The following is a 23,359-nucleotide window of genomic DNA, read 5'->3' as shown; positions in this document are numbered from 1 at the left end:
GGTTCTTGTTGCACGCTTGTGTCTAGCAGGAAATGCAATACATGGTGACACATTGCACCACTTTGAGGCAATGCAAAACCAACTCTCCCTGCAGCTCTTTTAACCTCTTCCTCCTCTGATCCATTCTTACCTCTTCCTCATCACCTCCTTCTGGAGCGGGACCGTTGTGGGCCTCATGGAAGAGAATTTTCTTCATTTTCCGATACTGAAGGTTATCCAGCTCGCGGACAGCGTCCTTGGTGCGTGCAATGAGGTCCATCACAACTGTCATGGGACGCTCTCTGCATAGGAAATGGTGCTGGGAAGATGGATGGGTTAAGAGAAGGGGGACAGAAATGGACATAGACAGGGTGAACGATTCAATTATGACAGGACTCTGAAGGTCTGAACATCACCGTATGTTAAGATTAACAAATGTGAAACCTACACAAGAGTTGGGGTGATAGCTTTGAAGCTGGCTGAATATAGACAAGATGTTGATGCTGAATATTATAATTAGTTCAAAAGAATTTATAGTGACAGGAAGGTGACATTGGTCGCATGCGTTAACTTCGGGCCTATTTTACTGAACTGAGGGGAGTGTGCAGTCTTGTCTCAGCTCAGGAACGTTTTTAATTACTAAACTGATAAGAGGGAAAAATAACACTTCCAGAAATTTTCACCAAGCAACTGTGCAATTCTGGAAAATCTGAAAAGTTTATTAAGAATTGTCTATTTGGTGGAGGTGTCTCAGCTGCAAGTCAGTACAACAAAAACACACAATACAAACCAGACATTGATAAGATAATAAAATGCATCTTTCTTTCTTTGTTTTTACTCAACTCAACTGACAAAAACAGAATATATTAGAGCCTTTAGTTCCTATGATGCTTATGGTAATTATTGTTAGCTTCAGGTGGCTCTCCTGGCTTTTCTAATACAAAGTGACACATCAACTGAATTACTTTGCCTTGCTTGACTTTGAAAGCTCCTTGTTGACAACTACTGTTTATACCTCACACTTGCACCACCACTGACTACTTTGCTGTATCAAAGCAGGAAAATCTGCTTTAAAGTTGAAGAGTAGGCAAATTATTTGTTTTTTCCCCAAACAAAAACAAGCTGATCTGCTTGTTATGTCAGTGCATGCTTGAGCCAAAAGACAAATATAAACTAAGACTTTATAGTGTATTTAAACATCCAACAGTTGATTGTAGCTGGAGAGAAAGGGGAACACTTACATTTTTAAAAACAACTGAATTAATTTAGAACATCTAGTGTCAAAACAGAATAAAATTTTGAACCTGATTATTGGTCATGAAAACTACACAGTAATATATGACTGTGTATGCAGCCATGTAGATGACTGTTTGTAGAACACAATTTGTGCCCTACACCAAATGTACATTACGTTATTTTATTAGAAGATACAAATTATATTTTATTTGCGCAATTTAAACAAATTTCACAGCTCTTCTTACACAAGATTCATTTTTGTTTGACCATGAAGCCAACACCATTAACAATGTGAGAATCTACAACATCAAACACTTCTTTTGACGTCTTGTACCTTGAGCAGCACATCAGAGGTAGGTCTGTCCTGGGCGATCTTCTGCAAACAGGAGTCCACAAAATTGCGGAAATAATCCGACCTGAAAATGATAAAAATGTCATTATAAAGGCATCATTGACACTGTCAAATGAAAGCTGCTTGGAAGGGTTGTTCATTTGCAACAAAGATGTATAATTTTATAATCTTCTTAAAGCTACATGATTTCTCATGGTAGAATATTCATTTTTGCTGTTGTAGTTTATTACAGGATGTCAAAGCATTTAGCTCCACTTAAGACCCTTCAGATCTGTCTATTCTAATTTATGGTGTACTGGAACACAAACTGGTGTGAAACAGTGGTGCAACAGAGGAAGTGTTGTGGGTTTTGTTTACAATGAACTGAAATTATAAAACCCATGTTGTTACCATTCAGTGTGGGCTTCTTGATTCAATAGCACGCTATTGTTTCTTGTCTTCTAGGTGCAACACACTGCAGCTGCAAACTCTGGCATTCATTTCCCAGAGTTTCTTAATTTGTCAGCCAGTTTTCCTAAAAATCCATAAAATTCACCTCCCACTCCTGGTAACCTCACTGATAATTGTATGTAGAATCATAAGATCAGTTCTCCATTCTTTCACAAACATTATGTAGAGAGAGCCTCAATAATATTAGAAGCTCTTTGATAAAAAAAAACCCAACAACATTTATAAAACAATCTCAAGCAACATAAAAATGGTCCACACTGCACATAAAATCCTAACTGAAAAATCAGTGTCTAACAAAAGTCTTATTAGCCTAAAAGGAGCATTTAGGAAGTTTCACCATCTCTCACCAGTGATTAGACTGCAACACAGGGCTCTCATTCTGGGCGATGTGGTATAAGGCACTCATAGCATTCATGTTGAACAGAGGAGGCTTCCTTTCCGCTACAGTGTGACAAAGCACAACATAGCGTGACAGAGACAGCGAGTGGCAGATAAAGAGCAAGGAAAAAAAAAAAAAAGAAGAAGAAGAAGAGAGAGGAGAGAGCAAACAAAGGGGTTGGATGCTTTCAGCTTTGTGAACACAAAAAAAACGCACTTGTGGAGCATTTTATGACCATCTCTTACCCAGCTCTATGCAGGTAATGCCAAGTGACCACACATCCACCTTCCCGTCGTACTGACCCTCGTCCATGGCCAGGATCACCTCGGGGGCCATCCTGCATGGAGGAAACAACAAAGCATTCAGCCATTTCCAGCTCTTGTCCTTTGATGCGGGACCAACAGAGAACACCACCTCTGGGTCATTTCCAACGTTTACACCACATGAATAGACATGAACATTACAAGAAGGGTCAGGCTGCCTCATGTACAACAGTAACCAGCAGCTGCTTATAGTGAAATCTGATGCCCTCCTACACTTGACTGATGACCTGAAACATGTCCGGGTGATGCTGAAATGATTAACTGATTGGCAGTAAAATAATAACATTTATTGGTTCCAGCTCCAACGATGTGAGGATTTGCTGTTTTTCTGTTTCCTATATTTGTGAGTAAATATGTGTCAATTAAAACATCACTTTGGGTTCTTATAACTTGAAATGAAATACTTGGGTACCTTGCAGGTCTAAGTCTGAACTCCATTCTGCATGCTTTGAATAAATCTGACTCTCAGGCAGCCGCCCCTTGTTGGGACCCTTTTTCACCTCAGAAGTGTGACGATAAATGAAGTCACAATCAGACACACAGAAGTGAGTAGTTGGATATTTTGAGAGCAGCTGGCTCTTGGGGAACCTTTTGAATTCTGGCTAAGGAGTGTGATGGTGTTGATGCTGATTTAAGAGACATTTCACAACAAGGTCTGTGGATTATTCCATGTAAACAGAATTTAACTAGATACTAAATATTAGAAATGTATTTTTTAAATGGTTTGAGCAACAGAAACATTCACCTCCAATATGTTGGGGTGCTAGCAAACATCTCAGCAGTCGAAATTGCAAAATCTTGGCATAAAAAACGACCTGCATGCTTATAAGCCATTAGTGGTATGAGCGGATTTGTGATTTGGGTTTAAAGGTAATCAATGACATAAGGTTTTCTGGGAAGTAAAAGTATTGATAAAGGAGGAAATAAAAAATAGCACATGTTTAAACTAAGAAAATTGCAAAAGGTGTTAAGTTGTTTTCCTTTCAATGTGACTTTAAAAATTATACTTTAAATTGGTCTTGGTGCATCTTAAGGATATATAGATAGACATTTTTTAAAGCGGAAACCATTTGTAGCTGATGAATATGGACATAAAGAAGGCGTCACAGTTTGGTGTAATTCCTACAGATTTACAAAGAGCGACTAGTCTAAAACTTATGATGAGGATGATTCTGTTATGGCTGAAAAGCTTGATGTCTTACCAGTAAGGCGTTCCCACGAAGGAGTTGGCTGGTGCAACAATGGAGGCAGAGCCAAAGTCTCCCAGTTTGACCTGGCCTGGCTCTGTTAGCAAGATGTTTCCTGCCTTCACATCCCTGAGAGAGAAAGAGAGAAGTCAGATAATAATAAAGAGAGAGAAAATGATGAGTCAGGAATGTTGTGAGGATGACAAAAACAAACTGGGAGATATATGTATTGTTAGAGGCTTGGGAGTAGCGAGATGAACTTAGATTGTGTTGCTGCACAGTAAGTGAGCACAAACACTATTGCATAAGCTTACTGCATCTTAGGCAGCACACTTTGCGCTTTTTCTCCCCCATATTCGTTTTGTCTGTTGTCTGAAGTGTGGGGGAGGAGAGTCGAAAAGATAGTGAGATAAGGAATGGGGGGGGGCTTACCTATGAATCATGTTGTGAGAGTGAAGATACACCAGTCCCTGCAATGCACCATGGGTTATGGCAGCTATTTCCACTTCCTGGAGGGGTTTCTTGTGGACTGGGTGAAGACAGATATCAGAGGAGATCAGGCTTTGGGTGTTAGATGACTGCATCTATGCCAACAACCGACCAAGACGTGTAACTCACTCGTGTTTCTTTATTATTCATTTCTCATTTTTGACGAATACTTCTTTCCTACTTACCTTCTAAAAGGTCAGAAGCTGAGCCCAAGCAGTACTCCATCACCAGCTAGGAGAGAGACACAGTGAGTGTTTAACTGTAGGCTATTTTAGGGAGCCTCACCCCAAGAGCACACACGCCGTTAAGGACTTTTTCACACTGGCCCCGTATGGAGAGATTTTTTTTTGGGACCTGAGGTAGTTTTCCCTGAGAGTTCAGTACATTTATATAAGTGTAAAAACTTGTCGAACTGAGGAACAGCACAGAAAAGCGTTCTCATGTCCGCATCAAAATGGAGGTCTGAGGTTTGCTCCAAGTGAGCACTGGAGCATCTGCGGGAGTCTGCGGCAAACTGCTCCACACACTAGAAGTTGATCAACATGACTAGCTGAATATGTCCTGTTAGAGTCATCTGTCATTATATACAGTAAAAAAACTGTGCTGTACATATCAGTGTATGAACACACTTTGATTGGAGCGATTACTGCAATCATTGTGGTGCGAATGTAAGCTCTGACAATGTTTGTTGGGTGAAAACCATCTTATTATGAATCCTTTCTAACAAGTAATGCACCTAGTTTGAAGGTGCTACCAAATGATGTCACTCCCAGACATGTGCCAAGATGGACACCTCCAGGCAGAAGACAACCTGGAAGACCAAAAATGACCTGGTACAGAGACGTGATGGACAAGCTAGCCATGATTAACTTAACATGTTGCCAAAAATAGTAAACGATACAGAGCTCATTGTAGCTTTATGTCCCACAAGGGATGAAGAGGATTAAGTAAGGAAGTACACTCCCAGGCTAGACTTAAAAAGAAAGTGTACTACTAGGACTTAAGTAACAGCATCAATGAGAAGCATCCTCTGTGCTTACAAAATAATGCATTTCACAAATGTGACATAAATGGCCTGCAGAGCTGCTCTAGATGTTTACTGCACAATCTATTTATAATTAGGATGTGAACCATGTCTGAAAACACTCTCACCCATGCTGTGTGCTCTCTCAGGTAGCAGCCGCGGTACTCCACAGTGTTGGGGTGGCGCAGTTTCTGGAGGAACTTCACTTCCTTGATGATATCCTGCCATTTCTGAAACGTGAGCAGGGTCACGATGATTAACGAGCAAACATGACAATCAATAGATGAAGCATTTAAGAGGTGCCGGCTCCTACCTCATTGGACTGTTTGCCACTATAGGACATCTTCTTGATGGCCACCACCTCATTGGTGCGGATGTCGTGAGCCTAATGTGGAAAGGTTGGGGAAAACAGATGATTAAATTACTTTAAACTCTAAACAGCCTTTAGTTTTCTTTATACAGAAGAAATGTTGCCTTGTACTTTAAAAAAAAACAACATTTTTTTGCAAGTAGCTCATTCCAGTTAAGTTTGAGCATCACTGACAACCCCAATGCAACATATTCTCAAAAGATCCTTGTAGCGCTGAGCTTTATCAGCCATTTTAACATCTGAAATCACCGTTATATAAAACAAAGATTTCTGCTGAGCCTCCTTCCACTCCTGCCCTCTCCCGTCCCTTCATCCATGACTAGCTCCTGTTCACCCTTCATTAAACAGGGCTTTTCATCCACCACTTGTGAGTTGTCCTTTGTCCATGTTTTTTCTATTCCCTGCCACATTTCCTCTTCAGCTGATAGGTTAATCCACCTTGTGTTCTTATTGGTAGTACCATCATTATCATCTTCCCTCCTGTCTATCAAGAGACATCATCACGCTCCCCCTCGTCTGTCAGGCCTTCTCCTTTGCTGTGCTTACTTTTTTTTTTTTTTTTTTTGCAAATCAACCTCTTTGCCTCTGGCTACATTCATTACAGTGAGTACATTTCAGTGATGGGATCTCAAGTTAAATGTGCAGCTTTTTCTCACGGATAGTGATATATTCATTACATCTATGGTGTTTTTTTTATTTTTTTAACCACATCAGTAGAGCAGAGTATTGTGACATCAATCTTATAGCGTTAGAGCTGCTGCAACTATCAATCAATATCAGGGCTGCAATCAACAACTATTTCCATCATTGGTTATGTTTTCATTGAATCAGATATGTTGATTTTTTGAGAAGATACAGTATGTGAGGAACTGACTAATCAGTTTAGCACCAAACGTCTTACAGCGGCTCCGGCTCAAGGGCTTGTGTTCCTTATCACATACTAGTGGTGTGGAATATGGACGAAAAGCAATACTGCAAAAATCTGAAATCACTAAAGAGTAGAAAGTACCAAAAGTTGGAGAAAATCTTTCAAAACACTTTCAAGATCTTGTCTGCGAATGTATGTTACTGAACAACAACCATTTTTTGTCCTTACTCCAGAATTCAAGAACAAGATCAGCAGAGTTAATTATCAGACACACATATCCATATTTACAGATGTATTGTCAGCAAAGTTTTAGCTGATAACTTAACTTTACTGACATATTAAAATTACCTGATTGTAATCATTGGTCAGTCACCAAATTTCCATGCCTAATAAATATTAACATTTCATTTTTTTAAATGTTTAGTGTGTCCATATCATTAGGCAAGCTGACAGAGATGAAAGACATATAATTTAGACCTACAGGAGTTGACCAGCATCTTAATTTAAGTTAAGTTAGAGGCTATAAGGCCAAGGAAAGTAACTCACAAAGTAGACTGCTCCGAAGCTCCCATGTCCAATCTCCCTCAGGTCTGTGAAGAGCTTCTCAGGATCCTCCCTGCAGAACAGCTCAGCCACCTCCGGGTCCTTCAGGCTCCCGGCCCGCACACTCGACGGCATGGCCAGCGCCTGGTGAGCACGGAAAGGGACACACTGTGTGAGCGCCTGTTATTTGGAGAGATTACCAACGTCCATGTTGTGTTGGAAACATGAACTGCCCTGGGTATATGGTCCAGTCTGTCACATATTGCAGTCCCAGCGTCTCTCTGACAGTCAGAGAGATCTTTTCAAACATCACTGATATGTTATTTGGATTTTTAACACCGAGTTACATGCTGTAATGTCAAAGGGCTGCTTGTACTGCTGATCACCGATCTGCAGCTCAAGGCAGCGCTCACTTTTCCAGCCTATAACGTCGAGCCACTTTGGTTCATGTGTAAAAAAGAGAATCCTGTGCTACATCTGTAATTAAACTGTAAGAACACAAAAATGCAAATGTGATTTGGCAGATGTAGATGAAAAATATCAGCTTCAAATGGCCACCCACCCATTCATCCATCCATCTGTCTCCCTAACAGACATGTAAGGCTGAAGAAGAATACTGGCAAAAAATAAGCTAGTTTTTACAATATATAATGCATTTAATCTAGAAAGGTTAATACCATTATTTCACCAGATACAGTTTATGTATCTACTAACTTCTATAGCTCCTAATGGAAAGGAGAAGCTGTTTTTGAATACTATTGTCTTTATAGAGAACAGCAGATGTAGATTTCTTTCCTCCATAAATTCTTCTCTCTTCCTCATTTTAAAGTAAGATTTAAAAATTCTACACAAACTCTTATATTGTACGTGTAGTTTGCTCCTGTTGTTTTTTTTTATTGTAATCCCCTAATAAAATAGCGTCTGTGCTAGTATCCTGGTGCGTGCTGAAATACTTTTTTGATTTTCTGTAATTTGCCCTGCGTCAGCAGGCACCCAGGAGAGAGGCACTGCTGTGCACAGGGTATCTTCATTTTTTTGTGTATAAAATGTAATAAAATGTATATAAAATATAAAATGTAATAAAACGTCAATAAATAGTAAAAAAAAAAAGCCTGTTATAATTTCTCACTGTCAAAGATGATGTCTTCAAATGTTTTCGTTTGTCTGCCCAACAGTCCAAAAACCCCAAAATATTCAGTTTGCTACAAGGTATGACAAAGAAAATCATCTAATGTTCACATTTGAGAAATTGAAACCAGCAAATTTCCAGCTGTCTTGCTTTAAAAAACAACAACGTTTATTTGATTATCAAAATAGTTGCTGATTGATTTTTCTGTCAATTGACTAATGGACTCATCAAATAATCACTGAAGCTCTAAATGTCACTATATACTAAACAGAACACCTCTCTATCGATGACTCTGATGGGTCCATCAGGCTCCCTGCACACACATTCAAGACATGGCCACCGACAGTGTGCGCGCACGTGTGTGTGTGTGTGTGTGTGTGTGTAACCATAGGAACTAAATGTAAAATCTCAGATGGACTAATCTGTTTGTCTTTAAACTTAGTTATGACAGCACAACCTTTGCTTGTTTTAATTTTCTAAGAAGCAGCAGAGTGGTTTATATAGTTAACCATGGTCAGTGTTTCCCCTATAATAGTACAGGCCTGGCGGGCCGCCAGGTCAACGAGAACCCCCACCAGGCCAAAAAATATCTTTTTAAATGCCAAATATCCATTCATTTGAAAATCAATAGCGTTTGGGAGCCTCTGAGCAGCACTGTTTCGAAACGCGAGTCAACATCTGCGTCACTGCCCGGGAAACTGCAGGTAGCGTAGCTTCTTTTAAGGAATAGAACACCACGTAAGCGAGTGAGTGGTTAAGCAAGACAGCGGACATCAGAAAAGTGACGGTGAATGTGAGCAGAGCAGAGGAAAAGTTTAGCAGTAAGGCCGTATTCAGACCAAATCAGGCGGTGCAGCGTTCAGCCGCAGGGTCAAGCGCAGGTGTGTGGGCGTGTTTATTTGTCCTCCAGAACGTAACCGCTGTGAAACAATCAGAAAATAACTTTTTTTGATCTGATTCATTGGCATTCTCTCTACCAGCGCTCCCTCTCTTCATTCGCTCTCTAGCTCACTCGACCACTGCTGCTCTCTCTCTCTCTCTTTCTCTCATCTTTTTTTACAGTACAGACTACAGTGTGTCAGTTAATAAATGCTGCAGGGGGTTAGCTCTGAAGTTAGCAACAATGGGTTAGCCTAACCTGACGATGCTAAACAGGGAAGTGGAGAACGGAGAAACGTGTGGCTGCGAATTTGATGGCTCCAGGTTCTCAAATGTCAGAATTTGCTGCTTTTCATGGTACTTTCATTACAGTAAATAAAAATTTTGGACTGTTTGTCAGACAAAAAAGAAGAACACTGTGATGGATATTTTTTGCCGTTTTCTGACGTTTTATAGACCAAATTATTGATAGAGAAAATAATTGGCAGATTAGTACACAGGGTGCAAAATTAACTTTTTTTTTCTCCACTGGTGAAATGGCGAAGTGAATGTTCAAATTTGACCAGCCACTCAATAGATTACCATTCTTTTTTTGGCTGGTGAGTGAAGCAAATCTACCAGCCCCTTGCATATTTTACCAGCTTTTGGCCGGTAGCTGGTGCTAATTGTGCTCTGTTAGTACATAATAAAAAATAATCGTTAGTTCTAGTCCTAGTTGACAATAAAACAAAATATTGTTCAGCCAAAGAGAAATATACCAATGAAAGGTTAGATCATGGTCATGAGGAGAAATCATGAATCCAGCACTAAAGGCTTAAAGAAAGACATCTCTCTGAAAAACAGCAGACAACAGGAAAAACTTCACAAGATAAAGGTAAACTGCCAACAGGTTTAGCAGGCTCATATGTGCAAACAGAGTGACCAAAATGTTAAACCTTTGTTTCTAAACCACAAGAACCTGTAACCACTACAGAGTTGGATGTCTTTCTGAAAAGCTAATCAGATGTTCCTGACCAACAATGAGTCTTAAATGGAAAAAACAGAGCCAAAGGAGTGGTGTGTGTAATGGGAAGAAGCCATGAGGGCTAACTTAAATACCACTTTAAATTTCTGTAACAAATATGTGGCTAGTGGAAACTCAGATCAGGCTTTTAAAGACCCATCACTGAATTTAATATCATAAAAAGTGATATTCCGATAAAGTACCCCCACCCCCCGCCACTCTCACCCAGTGAGGATCATTTAATATTAACTATCCACCTAATACCATATCTGGTCTGTTATTTTTCCAACATGATACCCTTACAGAGTACACAGCTGTATTCAAGGCTTCCTTAAAATTAATAGAGCCAGCCTGTTCAGCAATGACATTTGACAAGTGATTAGCTCTGCATTAAGAATATATAACCTGCATCATAGCTGTGCTTTAATGGTTTCATGTGGTGTTTTGTTTAGCGTCCTACATGAAGTACATGAAATACACCATGAGACAATTGAAACTTGTCAACTTCCACAATCGACAAGAACAAGTTGACTTCATCTATTATATCAAAATGGCTTGGTTATAGTATTTTGTTTCTAAACTGGTTTATATGACATTTCCATTTCATCCCAATTACAAATCCTTATTAAATACAGTATAAACTTTATTTGGGATTATTAATTTATTGTCCTGGAAAGTCCACACAATATGTTTGCTGTTACCAAAGGCCTGTATAAAACACATACAATTTTACTCATAGTAAGAGCCTTTTAAACCCTATTCCCCATTATTTTGGATGCAACTTCAACCAGCAACATTGAGAAAATACTTATTTGCAAACTATATATATATATATATATATATGTTTGTTAAATTTAGTAGATTGCCATTACAGTCTCCCATTTTAAAAAGAGGGGACAGATACTTAAACTACTCCAAAATATAAATATAGTAATTATACACAGTGTAGCTTGAAAGTGTGGCTGTGCTGCAGACTATGAATATGCTCATTTATGTGATGCATTGACCAGCCTGGCAGGCGATATCAGTATATCATGGAGTCATTGGGATTTTGAAAAAAAAAAAAAGGGGGTGGGGTGGGGGGTTAATGTGGAAATGCAACACATGCTCCATATCTTAAAGTGGTCTGTATCTACACAGCTTGGCATTCATGTCCTTATTCACAAACACTACAAAATGAAAATACATGTGATGAGACGTTTCTTTCATGGTCAGTTTTGCTGCCGTTAAAGAGGAAGCAATGTGGTTCCTTTTGAAAAATGAGAAGTTCTTTAAATATTGCAACCAAGCCTGAAGCGAGCTTTCAATCCACTTATTACAGGAACCCGATCCATGTCATAAGTCATTCAAGACAAGCAACAAATGCTGCCGTTATGTGGTTTTCGCCAAGATATTAACTAAACTCAATTTTATAGGGCATATTAATGAAAACAAAATACACATTGTCCTCAGCTGGTGAGACTGAGGAGTAACTGTTACAGTTTTCACAAATGTGCAATATAATGTATATTTGTACATGTTGTGGTATATAATGTACACTGTATATATTTTAACTTTAATTTGTCTCTCTCTCCCTCCTCTCTCTTATTATAGACTCTAATTGGAACTAGAGCTTGAAGAAGCCAATTTTCACTGCCTTCAATGTTGCCATCTTCTGTGCATGTGAATAAAAGCTGAAAAAAGCTGAATCTTGAATCTTATCTGATGTATGTTTGCTATGAGTATCATGTACAGTGTGCATCTCAGCTGAGCAAGCCGGATGGCTTTTGCACTTGGCTGGTCAATTAGGCTAATCTTTGCTCTGGCTCACCAAAGAAATGCATTCAACAGTAGTCAACAACAACTCCCAAGGCTGACTGGGTGTTCAGGGTGCAGGCCAATGACAATGTCAACGTCTCCAACATCTGCAAATGATGTAGTCCATTATTGCAGCTGGGCTTTTGCCTGCAGAGGAGGATAAGAGAGGCGCACTCGGCTGCTTTAGCACACTGAATGATTTATAACATGTCTTACCGTGGCTTTTGGGATCCACTGTAGCTAGCTGTAGAGCTAGCTGACTGGCCTGGCTGGAAATTATTGGTCTCACTCCTCTTTCCTCGGCTCTGGTGTCTATTCAACACGAATAAACCACATTCTGTCTGTCGATGGTTTTACTCGGACTCCTCTCCATCCTTACGCTCCCAGTTAGTATGGACAGCTAGCACGTCTGCACGACATGACACGAGTAAAAGTGCCAGTCAATTAAAGTGACAGCTAGCTGACTGCCGCCTGCCAGCCAGCAGAGAGAGAGAGAGTCTCCCACAGAAACCCACAGGCTGGCTTTAGCTGCTGTTAGCAACACCGCTAACTAAATAACGTCACGCCAGGAGCTGCCTGCGACGTTTTCAGTGGGGACTTGATTCATTAATTTCAACTGGTCCGCTCCGTGCTCCACTTTGCGCTGTCATTACGTTAGTGTTGTCGGCGTATTTCATCTCCAGTTCGTGTTATCCCCCATTTTTACTCGACTCTCGTCCGTTTTTTTGTTCAGGACTTCATGATGGCGGAGCGGGGCGGGGAGCCGAAAGGAAAACGGAAGTGCTCTTCTTCGACGCTTCAGAAAGCGGGCAGGCGAACAGCGACAGCGCGCCAAGCTGCTGGTGCAGCAGAAAGCCCCAACAAATACATTACAAAATTGTGCAATTGTGCAATTAATTATTTTATTTGTTTACGATGCAATACAAGTGACAAACATGCAAACCAACAAAAACAAACAAACAAACAAAAACATATGACACAGCACAAGTGAAGAGGGAGAACTAGACTCAAACAAACCGAAACAAAACAGAAAAAACCATCAGCGAAAAAAAAGAGGGCATGATGTTTGGCTTAGATTTAGGGTAGGTGTGTGTGCTTGTGTGGGTGGGTGAGAAGGTTTGTGGATATCAATAATTAATGTGATTTTTGTAAAAATGAGGAACTAAACATTTATTTTATGAATGTCAGTATACATTAAAAAAATTAATTAAGCTGGAAGCCAAACATGTAATACTATGCTATGAAAACAAAACCAGAAAGTTCAATGGACTGTCAATTTATTAACTTTACTAGGGAAATTTCACATCCATAAATCCAAGTTGAGGTCTCACCCATTGTTTGAACCTTTCATGATTAAATTTAGAAAGTATTTTGAGTCTATCCAACTTATAAACAGTAAGAAATGTGCACATGCAGTTAGTATGCTCCAAGTTTTTTTTTCAAAGAAATCTGATTTTTATTGCCTACCTTTTCTGTTATTTTATATATATATATTTTTAAATTTAATTCTACTATTATTACTTTTACCCTATGTCCTGCATGTTGAAAGTATCAACCAACTGAAAGTGAAGTCATTCCTGTTATGTTATTTTTATTTCATTATGATGCCTAATTGTTTTCTGTTATCATCTTAATGTCACATGCTGTAAGTGATGGTTTCTATAAATAAAGAGATGGGAACAAAATAAAAATAAGTTACAAAAGACAGAATGAGAAACAAGCATACATCATTAACCTTATAATTATCTAAGCTAAGTTTCATATTCATAAGTGTAATGTTGACAACAAAAAAAAACTCTCTTCTCAGTTTTCGTAAAGAATGTGAGCAGAACTTACAGACCATCTTGCACTAATAAGAAGGCTGTAAAAACAGTTAATGAGTGTATTGTTTTTAATGACTTTATTTAACTATATTCTGCTGTCATATCTATTTTATGTATTTTTGTTTGTTCAATATTTTCATTCTTTATTATTATTATTTTAATATTTTCTATTTCTTATGTGTTGTTTGTGAACCCAACTGGCGTTTATTCCCAAGAATGTGCCTCATGTTCATTCATGTACTCAATAAAGTGGAGAGAAAAAAAAAAACATCCCCCTGCACTCAAAAATGTGTTTTGTTTATTCTTCCTACAGTTGGATGTTTGAGCTTCACTGTGCAGAATGATGTATGTGCAGAGTTAGTCCGTTGCTGCCAAATCTCTGCAGACTAGCCTGCCAGGGCCAACTTCCAGCTGGAGCATCTTCACCTCCAACTATCCTGGCGTTCAGTGGAGCAATGCCACATACTGGAAAAGAGATCAGTAAGGCCAGACTTCAGAAGAACACACAAAACACATTCCAAAAAGTAAAAACACTTTGTCACTGAAACAGCAGATCAAAATTGTTTTAAGGCTAATAAATCTCATTACTCATTAACAGTTGCACATAGAAAACTTCAGTGAAATACAGATGAAATGTAGAGTCTGAAGTGGAAACTTACCATCAAGCTGAGCATGTGATTCTGGGAAAAAGACAACACAAATGGGTTGTATTAATCTGAGTGGAACATTTCCAAGCAAATACCAAACAAAAATACACTATGTTCAGCTTGTGTTCTCTTACACAGAGAGTAAGTGTGCCACCTTAATAAAAAAAGTCCTCCTCCACTCAAAAATATGTTTTTCTTCTTGTTCCTTCAGTTGAATGTTTGAGCTTCACTGTGCAGAATGATGTATGTGCAGAGTGTGAGACTAAAAGGCTGTTTTCAAATTCATCTGCTGAAGGTGGAAATTTTCTCTGTGCTTGTTGAAAAACAATTTTAAGTCGCAGGCCTACGAGCATGATTTGTGACATCACAAATGGTTTGGAAGCCAATCCTAAACCAATATTCAACTTATACAAGAGTGATGTGAAAACTTGAAGCCTCCAGTGCACAAACACTGAAAATGGACTTTACAGTGAAGTAGGAGACATCTGATGTCCAGCAGTTAAACTTTTGAGATGAAATATATTTACATATTCATAGATTCTGGGATTTTTAATGAGGGAGAAGATGTAGACGTCATTTTAAGAATTTAAACATGGTAATAACACTTTTTTTTGTGGATAAATCTAAATTAGACACAAATGATTATTCAAAGTAGAGTGTTTTATATACATCTTAAAACATGTCTGGAGGGAATCTTTAAACTCAGCAGTAGCCTCAGTGTTGAATGAAAATAAACAGCTATGGCCACATTTTTAGTAGAATACAATTTGGCAGTGAACAACTTATCACTATCTATCCATGTTCTTTGTTTCAGGGTTTGCCATTTTCACTTTGATGCTTGACTTGAATAAAATTTAAAACACTCAAGGAGAAAAATGTCCCCATGTGAGATATTTTAACTGATTTATATTCTGTTGGGTAGATTAGTCTATATTAAAGCATCATATTTGGTAAATGATCATATCCTTTGTATATAAAAACTGCATCTGCAAAATAAGAAGTCACCGAAACTGTCAGATAAAGAAATGTATCATTTTGACATCTTAAATATAGAAGAGCTCAAGTATAAAGTGGTATAAAATGGGAAATCATTAAGTAAAGTACAAGTACCTCCAAATTGTATTTATAAGTACAGTTATATAAATAAAATAAATACATTTACTCTTCACCACTGATAATCATCTTTCTGCTGAACAAATGAGTTGAACGATGAGTCTGCTTATAGTATGGATGTATAAAGAGAACTGTAAAGAATGTAGTTCTCTTTATACATCCATGGCCTATAGGGCCTATCAACCTATCAACAACCTCCCCTCCTTGGGCTCTGTGTGTTTGGCTCCACCCCCCATAGCCATATTAAATTAATTTAATTGATATACACTCAAATAGATATAAATTGAAATAAATTAATATAAATAGCTAATTATTTAACCCATTTTGCTGTTATTGTGGCTGCCTCCACCGCTACCACCGCCACAGCATACTATCAAACAAGACTATTATCATTATTACATTATATTATTGTATTGTTATTATTATCATTATTATTATAATAATTATTGACGCTCTCACTTTTTCTTTCTCCCCTTCCTGTCTCTCTCTTCTTTTCTCACTTTCATTCACTCACCCCCCCTTCCCCTTTCCCACAATCAATACATATTGCTTAGTTGCTTTCTACATTTACTATCTTTTTCATTGTAATATGATGTTGTCCTTGCTGTTGTTTGTCATTATTTTTGTTTGTTTGTCTATTTGCTTGATTTGTCTTTTTTTTTTTTCCTTTCCACTATATCTTGTCAACAGTATCACCAATAAAAAAAAAAACAAAAAAACCTATCAACGACCTGATACTCAACACCTCTGAAACAAAGGAACTGATCATCAGCTTCAGGAAACAGAAAAAGGAACCTGCCCCCTCACACATCAGAGGAGACAAAGTGGAAAGAGTGACTAGCTTCAAATTCTTAGGCACACACATCTCCCACGACCTCACATAGACTATAAACACAACCTCTCTGGTGAAGAAGGCACAGAAACAGATCTACTTCCCAAGGACACTGAGGAGAGCTAACCTGTCCTTCTATCACTGCTCTGTTGAAAGCATACTAACTTATAGCATCTTGCACAGCTGCACTGTGTCTGACAAAAAAACTCTTCAGAGAGTCATCAAATCAGCACAGAAATCACCAGCACTCAGCTACCTTCACTTGAGGACATATCCAGAACCTGATGTCTACATGGGGCCACAAACATCGCCAAGGACTCATCTCACCCAGAAGACCACCTTTTCTCTCTGCTGCCCTCTGGAGGGGGCTACAGGTCTACCAAGACCCACAATTCCAGACTTCTAAAAAATGTTTACCTGTTTTTGCCATCAAAGAACTGAACTCTGTTGAATAACTCAGTGAAGGACTGTCTAATATCTCTCGGACTGGGTGCAACAATAGAATATACTACTGAGCTGAAGTCTGTCCATATTTCTGGAACTAAATACAATATATAGACAATTTTATCAATCCACATTTTTAAAATATATTCATACTTGTTTTTTTATAGTTATGTGTGTAGTCTTAAATATGCAGTGCATATGTGTGTGTTGATCTGCTGAAGATTCTGCTGCTTGTGTTTTGTTTTTATATATATATTTTTTTACGTTGTACAGCTGTGCCATGACAATGAAGGCATTCTATTCTATTCTATTCTATTCTATTCTATTCTATTTTATTCTATTCTATTCTATTCTATAACTGAATCTAATTTGGATATCACTGTGAAAATGATTTTAAAGGAAAGGTGTTTTCATGATTTGGCTTTCAATATCTTGGCCAAGACATGCTTGAAAAGGAGATATTTAATCTAAACTGGTTAAATAAAGGTTAAATAAAAATATACATACAGCTAGTAGCTATATATCTAAGTTCACTTGCAACACCTGTCCTCCAGAAAGGACCACTAAACTAATAATTTGTCTTTGCACAGATGCACTGGATACGATTGTAATGAAAGTTTTAGGAGTAAATCATGATTGTCTGATACTGATGCAGACCATGTAAATGAAATATAATTGTCAATCTGTGACAAGTTGGGGTGGCTTGTAATGTTTAGGATAAACTTTATTCAAATAGAGGGCTGGGGTCTGTTCTGTATTCTTCTGTATGAAAGTGAGCAAGACAAGAATTTCTTGAATGAAAAACAAAATTTCTCCAAATTATTAGAAAGTAAACTGTTCTCAATGATGTCATCATAGGAAATGATTTCTACGATGATTCACCGTCTGACAATAAAACACACAACCAGTTCAACTTGACAAAGTGACACTAGAGACGATAGTGACGGAAAATATCTCGACAAATACAAACAAGGCAGGAACCCATCTGTTTTAACAATGTTTGGGATGACAGATTATCATGTAATCCTTGCTCAGAAATAAAGATGCCATAGATTCCTGTTGACTATTTCATGATGCCTCAAAAAATAAAAACAAACCTGCCTTTTTTTGTAAAATATAAATTCATGATCTAACAGCACTATCAGCTATTTTGCAAACTGCAGTGATTTTGATTTACCAATGTTTATCTACATAGAGATTTGCTTTATCTTTAAAATTGTATATTTGGAAACCAAACAAAGAAATAACCGAGGACTTATCCGACTTGCCATAGATGACCAGCATATAATATACAATATAATATACAATTAATCAGTAACTATTTTCAGTTATTTTTCAAGCAAAAACTCTGGTTGCAGCTTCTTTAATGTGAGGATTTGCGGCTGTTTTACAGCAGTGTAAATAGAATATATTTGGGTTGTGGTCTGTTGGTCGGACAAAAGAAGACATTTGAAGTCTGGGAAATTTTTATGGATATTTTGTCCTGTTTTTGCCATTTTATAGACCAAATGAAAAATAATCTGCAGAATAATCAATAATAATAATCATTAGTTGCAGCCCTAGTGTACTTATTTTGTAACATGCCTTTAATGTAAAAGTATTTTAAAGTTGTTTTATGTCTTTATGTGAGGTTGGTTTGATGGCAGACACACATACGTGTCATCACAATCACACATATGTCTTGTTTGGCCCAGCCTTTGCTCTCATAATCCACTCAGTGTAATCTCTATGGTGTGCACTTTTAGCGGACACACCACACACACACACACATAACCGATAGAATGGCATAACATCGACCACCTTTCTTCTGCACCTTTCTGCATCATCCTCAGTTAATGTTGAAGTTGATGAAGAAAGGACGAGCAGAATCTTAAGCCTTTTACAAAAGGGAGGAGAAAAAAAAAAGATAATAAAATTGTTACTAGTTCACATTGCATAGCCCAGCGGATTATGCTTCTTATGCAAACAGATTTTTGATGAATTTACATAACAGGGAAGCAGGCAGAGGGGAAAAGGTCAGAGCAGATGATACACACCATACCATCAAGACCCGGGCACTGAAGTGTTTCAGCTCAGCCAGTTAATTCAGACTCAACATTTACATCCTTGTTGCAGGAAGTATAGATTGACCCACCAGAGGATATAATCCTGGACATTGTCAGCAGGTCATTGCATAGAAGATATAATCCTTTTTTTTCACGAAAATGTAACCAATACTTATGCAGATTATCACACACTGGGATATTAGCTGTAATCGGCCTGTGACTCTTTAATACATCAAAAATCTGTTTTATTGCCATGTCTTTGAAAACAATAGGGGCCGAAGCAAAGGACACTTTTGTAGTGTCACTTTCATCTGTTTTGCTATTTGGAGTGCTCAATTTTAATTGTCAATATTAATTTAACGTTAATAATTTGCCTAAGCACACTCTTGCTTTTCCCAGTAGGTGTCATTCAGTCGACCCTATAAGAATTTATAAGTGTCCTGATCCAGAAACATTTAACAGGATACAACTGTTAACAGAAATAACAGCTGATGCAAGACACACATCTGTTTTATGGGTATTTGTCCAAAGAAATATTTGCATTTCTGCTGCACTTGTGCCTCTACGAAAAGATACATTAAGTGGAATTTTTATCATGACTATAAAGACATAAGACTACATATTAACTGTGCTGGAACCTTTTATTATCATTAGGAAACTGTACTTCTGAAGTAGAATATCTGACATTTGAGGAATTGTGAAAGTAAAACATGTCATACTATTATGGTTGGTCATGTTATTAGATAACTTTGGGGCATTTTTGCATTTATTAGATGTTGTCAGGTGATGCAGAAAGTGAGAAAAGATTGCGGGAGGCAGAGACATGACAAAATGCAACACAATATTGACTTGGTGTGAAAACCTGGTGAACATATTCAACTGGATTTTAAAAATACTGATTAATGACACTCATTCTGTAAGATGTTGTGCTTTTTAGTGCTAAAACAAAGAGCTGAGGGACAGAAAAGTAACTGTCATCTATTTTAATAATTAGTTATTCAAGGAATCCTTCAAGCAAAAGGTTCCAGCTTCTCAAATGTACAGTTTTTGCTGCTTTTCCCTGTTTTTATATCAATGCAACTCAAATTTCTTTGGGTTTTTCAATTGTAAGTCGGTCAAAAACAGTTAATTGATTATTCGCCAAATAACTGACAGATTATTCGATGAAGAAAATTGTTGAAGTTGCAGGTGTACAGCTTTTTATACTGTAATTAAAGGGCTGGACTTTCTGCAGTCAACAGGACAAGTAGTTAATTCACAATAAACAAAAGAACAGAAACTTTAAACAAGCAATTCTACCCCGCAACCTGTAAACCAATAGCATCCTATTTCTGTCAGGTTCAGATGGCAGTATAATTTACAATATGATGTCAACACTCACCCTGCTGTCCTCCAGTCCCACCACTGACTCCTCCCCACAAGCAAACAACCCTGGATGCAGCCGCTCCTCCCCTCATACAACCTCTGAGCATCCCGCCCGGCTGGGCACACAGGGTCGCCACACGCTGAGTTGCACGCTGCTGTCCAGACTGAGGAGGGACAAAACTCATAGAGAGGAGAAACAGAGGGAAGAAGAGCTTTTTGCACTGCAAGGTCAGCACGTCTCTGCTTCAGAGGTCGTGTATGATGCTATTGGTTGATGACCAGAAATCACCAAACGAAGGTGAGAGCAAACCCCACTTTGTGCTTTTACAATTCTTAATTTAGATAATTCACATAAGAAAATTATGTGAATTACGTGTTCTGTATTTTGCAGATCGCTGATCAGTTTAAATTAGTGGAGAAAAGAGTCTTTTTGGAAAAAAAAATGTTTTAGACTTACAGTTGTTTAATGTAATTGAACTAGTTTGTATTTCTAACTGTGCTTCTTATAAGTATCATAGTGTCAATTTTCTCCTGAATGCTTCTACAATTTTGAGAAATGTTTTCATAATGTCAGAAAATCAACACACACACACACTGGACATAGTGTTCAACCCCTCAGAGGGAACACAGACGACTCAATCTGTCATAATCCCAATTTTCTGGCTCTGACAAACACCGCCCAGCTCTGTATGGTGTGTTGGAAATGATAAAACTGATGAATTCTTAATACCAAACTCTGTTATTTCCTCTTACAGAAATGAGTTTTGGGGCAGCGTGCATTTTCTTGCGGGGAGGGAAAAACATCGTAAGTACAGCTTTGGTGGCCTTTTCTCATTTTTGATGGGTTTGTGTTGATGTTTGCAAACAGATATGAAGGGCTGATTGGATTATAACCCCGCAGGTAGCAGAATAAAATGAGATACACTACAGAGAGAATGATGCACTGTAGACAAATCTCTCTCTGTGCCTCCAGTTTACTATTGTAATTTTACTATTACATTTTTTACTTGATTGATAGATGAGTTGGTGGCGATTTTTTATATCTTATATTATATGAAAAGCACTACTTTATGTTTTTCATGTTTTTTCCAGCTGCTGTTTTTTTTATGATAGCATTGTATTACAGGGCACAATGTGTATTATGAATTTCCATACTACACTGGAGCTGACAAATAGTTTTTTTCTCTTTTGTGCAGTCAAGAGAACTGGCGGATGATGAGATTGACGGTAAGTTAATTGTTTACCTACCTAAACAATCTTACACTTCGTCCATTTTATGCACTTGTCCATTCAGCACTAATGTTTCATTTTTAATCCGAATCTTTATATTTTGCATTTTGCCACACAACCTTTATACCGACTGTAGCACCTGACTGTGTGGTCTGCTGTACACTTCTGCAGAGCTACGTGATGCCTTCAATGAGTTCGACAAAGACAAGGATGGGCTTATCAGCTGTAAGGATCTGGGGAACCTGATGAGGACAATGGGTTACATGCCCACTGAGATGGAGCTGATTGAGCTGAGCCAAAACATCAACATGAACCGTGAGTCCTCACTTAACAAAATATATAAAAAGAGTGTTGTTGTTGATTTTTTTTATTCTAACACAGAATGGAATTAATGAAACTCTGAAATCCCACAAACATGAAACTGGGATACACAGGCAGATGATACAGAGTCAGCACTAACAAAGAATGATGGATGTTTCTCATTTTCTGTGTCTTTTCTTCTCATTTTCCCTTCCAGTTGGTGGCAGAGTCGACTTTGAGGACTTTGTGGAACTGATGGCCCCGAAGCTTCTGGCAGAAACAGCTGGGATGATTGGCGTGAAGGAGCTCAAAGATGCCTTTAAAGAGGTGAGAGTCAAACATTCAGAAACTAGGATCTTTTTAAAGAAAATGAAGCAGCTATCCAGTCAATGTCAGATTTTACTGACTAGTCCCCCACTCACTATAAAGATAAACAACTTGTTGATTTTTATTTCTCTGGTTAGTTCGACATGGATGGAGATGGAGAAATCACAACAGAGGAGCTGCGTTCAGCCATGACCAAGTTAATGGGAGAGCACATGAGCCGAAGAGAAATAGACACCATCGTGAAAGAAGCAGATGACAACGGTGATGGCACAGTAGACTTCGAAGGTACAAATTGTCTTTCAGCTACAGTGACATAAAGTGCTGCAGGTGAAATTGTCTAATCTATAGAGTTTATGTATCACTTATTGTGATATTCATCAAGTTTAGAACAACTATGATTACAATGATGTTGTTCATACTTTTCACACTGCACAGTTAACTGATTCAACTCTTTTTTCTGCTCTGCAGAGTTTGTCAGAATGATGTCTCATCAATGACGGTCCAGCGGTCCAGGAGAAGTTTGATGGAGAAAGTACCTTTTCACCCCAACAGACATGCAATAATATTAATGCGGTCTTCCTCAAAAGCCCTTTCAACAGATTCACTTGTATATATTTAGCATATACATGTAATATTTAAAAAAAAATTAAAATAAAGTGCTGCAAAGAAGAGTCAAGCAATATAAAGTCATTCTCAAAGAGAATTTTACTGCTATGCAAAGATAAAAAATCTTATAATTTTTGATGTAAGAAAAAGGTTTGTAAACAACGGGAATTATATTGTTTTGTTTGATGATTCGTGTGTAATGTATATACAGGAAGTCATTTGGGATTGTTTTGTTTTTGAGATGTATGAATTGCTAATGGAATATATTTATTCCTAGTTGAATTAATCTGACAGTATTATATCATTCTTATCACAAATGCAAAATTGGATGTAGAGCTATGAAGCATTTCCTAAAACAGTGACTGTGCACATGTACAGCGCATATACAGTATTTAGCCTGGATTTGCTGTAATATGTTATTCACTGGATCGCATCATTCATTTATGGATGAAAATCCAACATGTTAAATCCTGGTAACCGCCTATCTTTGGCAAAGAGCAAAATAAAAAATATATAAATATGTGTTGGCACAGGAGTTTGTTTTAATAAATGCCAGATGTCCTGTGTGACACCTGAGAGGTAACCAAGGACACTGTTTATCATTCAAAAATTGGTCAGT

The 23,359-nt window shown here is 38.0% G+C and overlaps 2 protein-coding genes across 2 annotated transcripts in view; one reads left to right on the top strand and one right to left on the bottom strand.

Moving 5' to 3' along the window:
• taok2b (TAO kinase 2b) overlaps positions 1 to 12,798 on the bottom strand; it is a 29,968-nt gene extending 17,170 nt beyond the window's left edge. The window contains exons 1-11 of the mRNA XM_044338470.1: positions 12,225 to 12,798; positions 7,204 to 7,344; positions 5,733 to 5,804; positions 5,548 to 5,649; positions 4,581 to 4,626; positions 4,339 to 4,435; positions 3,922 to 4,035; positions 2,642 to 2,733; positions 2,365 to 2,458; positions 1,550 to 1,631; positions 131 to 298 (exon numbers count right to left, since the gene is read on the bottom strand). Of these exons, the coding sequence (XP_044194405.1) occupies positions 131 to 298; positions 1,550 to 1,631; positions 2,365 to 2,458; positions 2,642 to 2,733; positions 3,922 to 4,035; positions 4,339 to 4,435; positions 4,581 to 4,626; positions 5,548 to 5,649; positions 5,733 to 5,804; positions 7,204 to 7,335 (999 nt within the window). The 5' untranslated portion in view covers positions 7,336 to 7,344; positions 12,225 to 12,798. The remainder of the gene's footprint in view (positions 1 to 130; positions 299 to 1,549; positions 1,632 to 2,364; positions 2,459 to 2,641; positions 2,734 to 3,921; positions 4,036 to 4,338; positions 4,436 to 4,580; positions 4,627 to 5,547; positions 5,650 to 5,732; positions 5,805 to 7,203; positions 7,345 to 12,224) is intronic.
• Positions 12,799 to 20,319: 7,521 nt separating this feature from the next.
• On the top strand, positions 20,320 to 23,260 carry cabp5a (calcium binding protein 5a). The gene is made up of 7 exons (XM_044337860.1): positions 20,320 to 20,575; positions 21,033 to 21,082; positions 21,474 to 21,504; positions 21,679 to 21,822; positions 22,025 to 22,134; positions 22,272 to 22,419; positions 22,603 to 23,260. The coding sequence occupies exons 1-7, from the start codon at positions 20,536 to 20,538 to the stop codon at positions 22,629 to 22,631; spliced, it is 552 nt and encodes a 183-aa protein (XP_044193795.1). The 5' UTR covers positions 20,320 to 20,535; the 3' UTR covers positions 22,632 to 23,260.
• Positions 23,261 to 23,359: the final 99 nt, after the last annotated feature.

The sequence above is a fragment of the Thunnus albacares genome, chromosome 20 (genome assembly GCF_914725855.1).
Source record: "Thunnus albacares chromosome 20, fThuAlb1.1, whole genome shotgun sequence".
Lineage (NCBI taxonomy): Eukaryota > Metazoa > Chordata > Actinopteri > Scombriformes > Scombridae > Thunnus > Thunnus albacares.
The sequence above is the reverse complement of the archived record's forward strand: the minus strand, read 5'-3'. Positions and strand labels throughout refer to the sequence as shown.